General features: G+C 37.3%; 1 protein-coding gene across 2 annotated transcripts in view; it reads right to left on the bottom strand.

The window, feature by feature from the left end:
* Window positions 1-1,093: 1,093 nt before the first annotated feature.
* Window positions 1,094-10,346, bottom strand: part of LOC143485223 (Fc receptor-like protein 5) — an 83,988-nt gene continuing 74,735 nt past the window's right edge. For both annotated transcript variants that reach the window (XM_076984573.1, XM_076984574.1), the window contains exons 17-22: window positions 9,802-9,870; window positions 7,873-7,920; window positions 7,613-7,657; window positions 5,300-5,341; window positions 5,097-5,156; window positions 1,094-5,006 (exon numbers count right to left, since the gene is read on the bottom strand). In XM_076984573.1, the coding sequence (XP_076840688.1) occupies window positions 5,104-5,156; window positions 5,300-5,341; window positions 7,613-7,657; window positions 7,873-7,920; window positions 9,802-9,870 (257 nt within the window). In that variant the 3' untranslated portion in view covers window positions 1,094-5,006; window positions 5,097-5,103. The remainder of the gene's footprint in view (window positions 5,007-5,096; window positions 5,157-5,299; window positions 5,342-7,612; window positions 7,658-7,872; window positions 7,921-9,801; window positions 9,871-10,346) is intronic.

Raw genomic sequence — 10,346 nt, 5'->3', positions numbered from 1 at the left:
AATGGATGAGTTAACTATAGTTAGAAGAGGTTCAGTTACCGCTGGTAATACCTCTTTTAATAACTTTGATGGAACCGAGTCTAGTGTACAGGTAGCACAATTTAAGGAAGAAATTATTTTCTCTAATTCTGATTGTGGGAGTGGATGAAAAGCATCAAGTTTTTCTCCCAGTATGCGATTTAAATCGATGTCAACCAAACCAGATGACATACCAGTTGTATTACTAATAAAAGGTTTTATATTTTGTCTAATATTCTCTATTTTATTATCAAAAAAATCTATAAATACATTACTAGTGAGGTTTACTGGAATCTGAGGTTCTGCGCCTGCTTGATTTTTTGTAAGTTTGGAAATAGTATTAAAAAGAAATCTAGGATTGTTTTTATTTTTCTCTATCAGTGAGGAATATTATATTCCTTCAATACCGAAACTTGTTGCAAACACACCAAGCACAAAGGTTTTCCGTGCATCTCTGTAAATAAATAGGACATGGTCCATTTTTCTTTGAAAATTCTACACTCCTTATCTACTTTTCTCCATTTGGATAACGACATTTTGGCTAATGAGGGTGTAGCGGAGAGGTAGAGACCAAAGTATTAACAACGTTGTAACAAGCAGCAGATGGCGCATTGATACCGTCTGCTGTTTTCAGTCTGTCTCAGTGATGCGGCTTGTCTTCTACTCTGATGGAAAGAGTGCGCCCCTTAGCGGATACGCGGGCCGTATGTTTGACACCCCTGCTCTACACTGTCTCGGAACCTGGTGCGCTGTCCGAGTGTCGTTCTCACGCGACGGTCTATGTTTTAACTTTTAAACAAAATGAAGGAAAATGTCCTAACATACATTACTATAACCCACTGCTTGTTGGAGTGTTCTGGCAGAACTCTCGCAGCAGATTCTTCCCCATAGCCTAGGAAAAGTTGGGTTTAGCATATGCTAACGAGAGGAAACAAACGAGCTGGCTGCCTCCTTCACCTTCCTCCGGCGAACTCTCTCCCCCTCCCCCGCGATTGCGCACAGTTCAGGGGTCAGTGTCCTTGACCAATGAGAAATAAGGAAGATATTTGACAGATATTAGAAATAAAATACAAAATATACAAACAAAGGCATTTGACCTAATAATAATAATACAAGAGCTTAGAAATTGCATTTTAAACGTTTTAAACTTTTAACCCTTTTAAACCTTAATGAACTGAAACCATCCCACGTATGGAAATTTACCCAAAATATAGCACAGGGCTACAATTACTTAATATAATCAGTCATTTGAGTTTTAGGAATGTTGGCATTCAAGATTTGGCCAGTGTTTTGAGGATTAACTCTATATACTAGATGGAAGGGAAGCTTCACAGCATATGTTGCCATAATGATTGAGATGGAGATTTTGTAACACTCTGAGCTTCAAGAAATTCTTAGTCAATTAGTCAATTCTTAGCCCACACACACACACACACACACTGTAAAAATGAAAAAAGTTGAGAAAACTCAATATTTCAAGGCAACTTACTGCACTCGATTTTTGAGTTTTGATCCCAACTCTTAAGTTTTTAAGAAATTCACTCACAGTTGAGCCAACTTATTATTTCTTGTTTCAATTATTTATTTTTCACAGGTATATAAACTTCAGATTTTAAGTATTGCCTACAAATAATTCCAAATGATTCAAGTTATGCTAACTTATTGTAACGCAGCCCGCGCTGCGGAGCGAGGGGACGGACACAACTGCTGAGAAGAGCGAGATTTATTACAGGGCATACCATCATCGGAGTCGCTGAAACAGTCCGGGGTCATAACGGGAGGGCAGTCCGAGAAACAGGCGTAAACAGGCATGATAAACACAGGGAAACACAACCAGGCAGGGGGAAACAGAGAACAAGAAATAAACGGGCGAAAACAAACAAACTAGGAAGTACAACGAACAAACCATGAACAGCCAAACAACCAAAACAACCAACGAAGGACAAGGGACACTCAGGGACTATAAATACACGAGGAACAGGTGATGGCAATGACACAGGGGCGTGGTAGACAATAGGGAATCACGAAGACAAACGAGCGGGGTGGGATAAACAGGCAAGGAACACAGACATGAGGGAATCCGTAGTGACAGCTAAGGGAGGGGCGCGAGGTCATACGTGACACTTATTATATCTTGTTCAGATTATTTATCTTGCCCATGTATAAGAACCTCAAAATGTAAGTTTTACATACCAAGAGTTCCAAATTTTTTAAAGTTGTGCCAACTTATTATATTGTGGCGTGGTGTGGGAGAAAGAGGCCGCAAACAAGTCCATTCTTATCAAGAACAGAGGTTTTATTCTCACCTCGCAAGAACATTGGCACTCACAGGCACAATCAGATCAAACTTGAAGCTTGCAAATAGTTTGGCATTGCACATGAAACACAGGGGGAGGTCATGAAGACGCCAACGTTACACATACATGGAGGGGGAACTACGATAATGCACATGTACATAAAAAATGGACCGGGGTGACTTAATAACACACAATTAATAATCATTAATTAATAACACTATACAGACATAAACACCACATAATACGCATAACAGGGCTGGAGCCGCAAGGGCTCATGGGTAATGACGTCACCCTCTGACCCCTCTTCAGCTAACTGAAGTTGGGTCAAATAAGACAAATGACAAAACGCATTTGGACGTTAATATTCAGTTCAGAGTAGCGTAGGTTGCTGCTTGCCGCAGGTGAAATCCATTTCAAGATGTCCAGAGTCCAATTCTGGCAAAAATCGCAAACCCCGCCCCGTTCTCAACAAGGAGTCAAATTGAGCATGCGCAGAGGAGTTGGCCTGGCCTTAACTAGGGTTCAACTATAATTTGTATATTTTGACAATGCAGGTTGTAAGATCAGATCAACTTTTAACAAGAAACTCAATAAAGTAAGCCGATCTAATAACTTTGTTATAGTTTATGGTGCAATTAATTATTGTTGGCTCAGCTAAACTAAAAATCATAGTAAGGAGAGCAATTTTAAGTTCTGTTTTTTACAGTGCACTGATCTATAAACAATTCAGGGCCAACATAGAGAGAATTCATTCTTACTAATAAAACTTAGAAAATTCAAAATCTTCCACATCAGCCTTAGAATATTTCACTTTTTAAAACATATCTCCACTATTTTGCTAGAGACAATACAGACATTTCAAGAACAAGTGATTTAAGGATTTCACTAAATGATTTGTAAAATATGAACAATTATACTATAGTATGCAAGCTTGATGGTGCTACCCCTGTTTAAAATGTGTTAAAAGCCTTACAATAAATGTATATATATTTTTATTGCAGAAGCATAATCTCACTCTAAAAAAATTTATTAAAGAACAAATTGATAAAAAATAAAGACAAAATCCCATAAAATGACCTGTTTCACAATTATTGGCAGCCTTAACAATTTCTTGGAAATAAATGTATTTGAATCACTTGTCATTTCTACTGTAGTTTATGAATACGATCAAAGTATCTAGGAACATTTATCTAGTAATTCATCACTTCCTGTTTATTTGGGGTATATATATGTCATTACACAGAGGCCTATTTCTCTTACTCTTATACATAGGAAAGACAACACTATACTCAAGTAATGCAGATGTGTGTTGACCTTCATAAATCAGGCAATGGCTACAAGGAAATAGACACTCACCTGCAGATGCCCTTATCTACAGTCAGAGCAATCATCAAAAAGTTCATGCACGGAGTTATACTCAGGGCTCTCAAGTTTTGGATTCATGTCAGAGTGTGAGAGTTGTTGACGGGGGGGGTGGCGAACGTAAGTTGTTGACCGGGGGGGGGGGGGGGGGGGGGGGGTATTTGTATATCGCGATCGATCGCCAGTGGAGGGCGACATAGATATGGATTGGAGGTAAATAAACTAGATTTTTTTTTCTCGCGGTGTGAAATCGGAAGTGTGGCGCGTGAGCGTGTGAAGACGGTCAAATGCGTGTGTCACACGCTCAATGTGTGAGACTTGAGAGCCCTGGTTATACTCATAAGGTGGAGATTGCCAAATATATATATATATATATGAACACTTCTTAACCAGGGGTGCCAATAATTATAGAGGGCGCTGTATTTCAACATATATATTTTTTAATGTAATGTACATAGTAATGTACATATTTTGATAATTAATTGCTATACTCCTACACTTGGCCAGCAGATGAAAACTGTAATATACAACAATTTCTTGTAAAACTGTAGTTTTTTGTATATCCTGCTTTTAGATATTCCCCCTAAATCCTTCTCCCTAATTTGGTCCTACCCAATTCCCCTCTCACACAATAGCTGCCAGCCAAGGAAGGCTAGGGTTGTCACATGCTTTCTCTGAGTCACGTACATCCCAGTCAATATAGCATCATGCAGCATCAGGGTAGCATTATCCACCCTTTACTGCTGCATGAGCTCACAGATGCCCATGACTGGTCCATATTGACACCACTCCTCCCTTATAGAACGGCCAATCTAACCTATCAATCTAGTTGACTGTGGCAACACTGGGAATCAAACACGTGATTTTTCTGATAGGGTGACCATTTTTTGTTTAGCCCCTTAGGAGACTGTGTGTTTTAGAAGGTACCCTTCTAGTATGACACTAAATTGTATTGCTGTTTTGCAGTTCAGTTTACATGTAGCCGGATCATTCAACTTCAGTATCTATATTTTCCAATAAATCATCTGCAATACCATGATTATCATACTATCCAATAACACAGTCACTATACACCACTTTGAGCATAATTGTGAGGAAAACACATTATATAAATCATGTATGAACAACATGTTTGATGTTGTAATGACAAAAAGGTACTAGCAGTTATCTTATCTTGAATGTTGAATTACTGACTATTAGCTATGGTTATTAGCATGTTCTCATATGAAATACACATATTTTTTACAATTTGAAAAATTATTATTTTCATATTTTTCTTTGGTGATAAAACATTGAAGTTGAATTTTGATAGATGGCTCATCATAATAGCTGTAAAAGAGGTAAAGGGAAGCTTCTATAATTATACCACCATATATGATATTTGCATAATAATGTAAAATAACCACTTAAAATACATACCTTAGTTTTATGTTAAGGTTTCTTTCTCTGTGTCTTTCTCAGTCAATAGTGGTGCTTCAGCTTGAAATGAAAGAAGAGTTGGTAAATATCTAAGCTGTGCAAAACATTTTTAATGCATTTAAAAATAACCAACAATACAATTGTTTATGAACTTAACACCCCATAAATGCTATTAACCTCCATCACACGTGTGATATGTGTACCTTCTAAAGATGAAACACTTTCTTCTGATGGGGGTGGCTTAGCTTGTGAGGGGAAAAGAGAAGAAGAATCTGTATTATTTCATCAACTAAATAAAATATGTCAAAGACCTGCAGAGGAACAAAAATTCATCTAGTCTAAGACATTCTTTAAAAAAAAAAATTTGAAGTCTTAATAATCAAGGGCAGCATCAATATGAGCAGCACTGTTCCATAGTGCTTCTACTGGAGAGCTACAAGTGCCCTCATGTAGAAAATCCTCAGCCTGTTAAATGTAAGTGAGTGAGTTACAAGTATGTGCCATATAGGTGCTTCACATATGAAAAACAAATGATCTTCTTGCTCTGTTTGTGTCAGTCCTGCCTCCCTCCTATTGGTCATGTCTTCTGTTTGTCTTTTATTTTGAAATTTCCTAGTTGTGTCTGTCTTCACTCCCCTGCCCCCTCGTTATTGCTTTCTGCTGTGTCTTGTTGAGTCCCTTGGTTGGTTAGTGTATTTAAGTCTTGTGTTTAATCTCTTGTTTGTATGCGATTTGGTATCTTGGTCTTTTGTGTCTGTAATACTAGTCTGTATGTACTCCTTGTATTTTGTATTCCCTATTAGATGTACTTTGTGTGACTGGTTTCTCTAGTGATTTTGCTTGTTGATGTCTTTGCTTTTATTTAGCCTTGTCCACCTAGTAGTGATGGGCAAATGAAGCCTCTTGAAGCAATGAAGCTTTCCAACCCTTTGCTTTGCAAAAAGGTTCATTACTCGAGGCTTCATTCATCACTCACTAGTGACATCTGCTGGTGAAACTGTAACAGCCTCGTCATTCAGTTGGATCATACTTTCAAAAATTTGTAAATGCAATATTGTCACAAAGTTTCCATCAAACTCATGTTTAGTAACAGGAGAATCAATTAAATCATACTTAATTGTCATGTTTTAATTATTAAAATGATTTGTAGCCAATCTAATCCTTGACCATTAGTGGTTGTGTTGGGTTTTCTTGTATGTCATGAACGTATTTGACAATGAAGATATGTTGTACTTTACTATATTGGGAATTGAGTGGTTGTTGAGGCAGACTGAATATTTTGAGTTAGAAACTGATAAAAAAAAAACAAAATGTGTTTTAAATAATTGCTTTTTGGGGGTTCTAGATCTGGTTTGGTAGTCATGGCCTGGTGGTTAGGGAAGGGAAGTGGTTAGGGAACTGGTCTTGTAACCGGAGGGTCGTGGGTTCGATTCCCAGACCTGAGGCCATGACTGAGGCGCCCCTTAACCCTCAATTGTTCACTTATATAAAAATGAGATAAAATGTAAGTCGCTCTGGATAAGGGCGTCTGCCAAATGTAAAATGTTTTTAACATTACAAATAAGGTTTGCCTCTTCCAATGGTTTTTAGTCTGTTTTTGATGTGTGAATCTGATGTACATCCTGATCAAACAAAAAGAATTTAGAACGTTCCAGATTTTAAATTTAACCACCTTCTACAACACGAAGCAACAGTGTTCATAGCGCTTTTATTTTGAAAAACGATACGCAAAATGAAGCAATGACGTAGCCGATGTAATGCGAGGCCTCGTTTGTTGCTGATCACGTGATTTTGCTCAATCTAACACAAGCTCCGAAGCGGGGCTTCATCGGACACGCCCCTTTTTACTCGGTACACGCTTCGAAGCGTAGCTTCAGATGTCCCATCACTACCACCTAGCTATTTCTGTTAGTGTTGTTTGGTTCATAAGTTAGGTGTTTGATTATTCTTGATGTATGTTTTGTGTGCTTTGTGTATTTGTATCAGTTTTGTCATTAAATTCATTGTTCAGTCCGCACTTGCGTTCAGCCCTCTCTCCTAGTTGTTACAGTTTGTTTGCGGAGTATGTGTTTCTGTGAATCTGACTACAAATGACTAAAAAATTTAGTGTTTTTATAGACCACACAATTTTCCAACACAGATCATCAATTAACATAACTCCTATCCTGTGTCAACATTAAATCTTTAACAATTTTTTACAAAGTGGTCTTGCTCCTAAGATTTGCCTATAACTGGAATTCTTCTTTAACACATTTTAAATTAAATAACACAGATTTAATAACCTCAGCTTTAAGCTCATGAAATGAGTCATATGATGTATATGAATTTAATTATGAAAACATGATGATTGCTGGTTACTTTGTGCCATGCAGTCAGCGAGTATGAATGGTAGGCCAAGCTTTCCTTAATTTACAACTAAAAATATATAATCTTGGCTAGCCACACTTGCTATACAATTTACAAGGAGGCTAAGTTGACAAACATGTCTTTTGTGTAACTCAAACATGAAAGTGTACCTTGATCAGACTTTAGTCCATCATGCTCTGTCTTTGATGTCTCAACTTGAAATAAAAGAGAAGAAAAACATTTCACTTAATGAGTGAGAAACAAACATTTTCTCACCTATTACGAAGCAGAAACATGTATAATTACTAAGTCTGAATATATAGAAAAATATCATTTTAATCTTTTAAAATAAAATGTCAATGTTAAATAATAAAATTATATTAAATTATAATTATATTAAATTAAATTATATTAAAAGTCGAATAAATACCTTGAAATGATTTCAAACATTTTGTTTCATCTGATTGAAGATCGTCAGCTTTGAGTAAACAAAAGGCAAGAATTAGCATTTCTACCATTTAAAACTATGTGAAGAAGTGGTAAAAGGACCTGAGGCTGTATATAGTATTTTTGTTAAAATTACATTAAGCAAAATGTTGAGTTCAGTAGATTAGGGAAAAGGGCACATATGCAATAATAAAAATATTACTAAAATTATAAATATGTTAAGTACTGGATCCAATGTTGTGGATTCAGTAAATTCAGATATCCAGACTTTTACCTTAAACAAGATTTATATACACTACCGTTCAAAAGTTTGGGGTCACCTAGACAATTTTGTGTTTTCCCTGAAATCTCATACTTTTATTTATCAAATGAGTTTTATTTGAAATAATTTTCTACTTTAAACTTTGCTTTCATCAAAGAATGCTCCCTTAGCAGCAATTACGGCATTGCAGACCTTTGGCATTCTAGCTGTTAATTTGCTGAGGTAATCTGGAGAAATTTCACCCCATGCTTCCAGAAGCCGCTCCCACAAGTTTGATTGGGTTAATGGGCACTTTTTTCGTACCATACGGTCAAGCTGCTCCCACAACAGCTCAATGGGGTTGAGATCTGGTGACTGCGCTGGCCACTCCATTACCGATAAAACACCAGCTGCCTGCTTCTTCTCTAAATAGTTTGTGCATAATTTGGAGGTGTGCTTTGGGTCATTGTCCTGTTGCAGGATGAAATTGGTTCCAATCAAGCGCTGTCCACAGGGTATGGCATAGTGTTGCAAAATGGAGTGATAGCCTTCCTTATTCAAAATCCCTTTTACCTTGTACAAATCTCCCACTTTACCAGCACCAAAGCAACCCCAGACCATCACATTACCTCCACCATGTTTGACAGATGGTGTCAGGCACTCTTCCAGCATCTTTTCAGTTGTTCTGCGTCTCACAAATGTTTGTCTGTGTGATCCAAACACCTCAAACTTTGATTCGTCTGTCCATAACACTTTTTTCCAATCTTCCTCTGTCCAATGTCTGTGTTCTTTTGTCCATATTAATCTTTTTCTTTTATTAGCCAGTCTCAGATATGGCTTTTTCTTTGCCACTCTGCCCTGAAGGCCAACATCCCGGAGTCGCCTCTTCACTGTAGACGTTGACACTGGCGTTTTGCGGGTACTATTTAATGAAACTGCCAGTTGAGGACCTGTGAGGCATCGATTTCTCACACTGGAGACTCTAATGTACTTGTCTTCTTGCTCAGTTGTGCAGCGGGGCCTTCCACTTCTCCTTCTACTCTGGTTAGAGCCTGTCTGTGCTCCTCTGAAGGGAGTAGTACACACCATTGTAGGAAATCTTCAGTTTCTTGGCAATGTCTCGCATGGAATAGCCTTCGTTTCTCAGAACAAGAATAGACTGTTGAGTTTCAATTGAAAGTTGTCTTTTTCTGGCCATTGTGAGTTTAATCGAACCAACAATTGTAATGCTCCAGATTCTCAAAGGAAGCTCAGTTTTATAGCTTCTCTAATCAGCAAAACTGTTTTCAGCTGTGCTAACCTACTTGCACAAGGGTTTTCAAGGGTTTTCTAAATATCCAATAGCCTCTTTACACAGTTAGCAAACACAATGTACCATTAGAACACTGGAGTGATGGTTGTTGGAAATGGGTCTCCATACATCTATGTAGATATTGCATTAAAAACCAGACATTTACAGCTAGAATAGTCATTTACCACATTAATAATGTATAGAGTGTATTTTTGATGCATTTAATGTTAGCTAAATTGAAAAAAAAAACTGCTTTTCTTTCAAAAATAAGAACATTTCTAAGTGACCCCAAACTTTTGAACGGTAGTGTATATTATGTAAACAATGTTTTCCTAAATAAAGTTGACAATATACAATCTCTCAAAGAGAAAATATCTTACTTTTAATCTGTTCCTCCACGTCTGCTATAGTTATTGCCTTATTAAGTAATACTGCAGTCTGATTGTATTCTGAAACAAGTAGAGATGCATGCCATAAATCAAATATGTTTTTTTACTTGTTTAATTTTAATAATAAAAACAAATTGTATGTCATGCATACTTGTTAATTATACATTAAATGTGATATAAGCATTGTGTGGAATCACTTAGCATGTCAATGCAGTAAGAGTAGTTATAGCTATACAATTTCCCACTTTTTCTCAAGCTCCATGAGGTGTCCTACAAAATGGATACCTATGTTCTTAAATATGACATCTGTGGCCTGAACACCAAAACCTGGATCCTGGAACATGTATGGCATTGCCCATTTGAGCGCACAGGATCTAAACAGTGGTTACTAGCAGATAGCCAAGGAAGAAAAGTGCAAGGTGGAGATTGTTGAGGTTACACCATTCAAAATTATGCCCTGTGGCCTAAAAATGTTGGAACCACTTTCCAGTGGTTCATGAAGCAGATGTTGAGGAAGCTGAAGGGAATAACTGATC

This window comes from Brachyhypopomus gauderio, chromosome 21 (assembly GCF_052324685.1).
Source record: "Brachyhypopomus gauderio isolate BG-103 chromosome 21, BGAUD_0.2, whole genome shotgun sequence".
Taxonomy (NCBI): Eukaryota; Metazoa; Chordata; class Actinopteri; order Gymnotiformes; family Hypopomidae; genus Brachyhypopomus; species Brachyhypopomus gauderio.
This window is presented reverse-complemented; position numbering and strand designations above follow the sequence as displayed.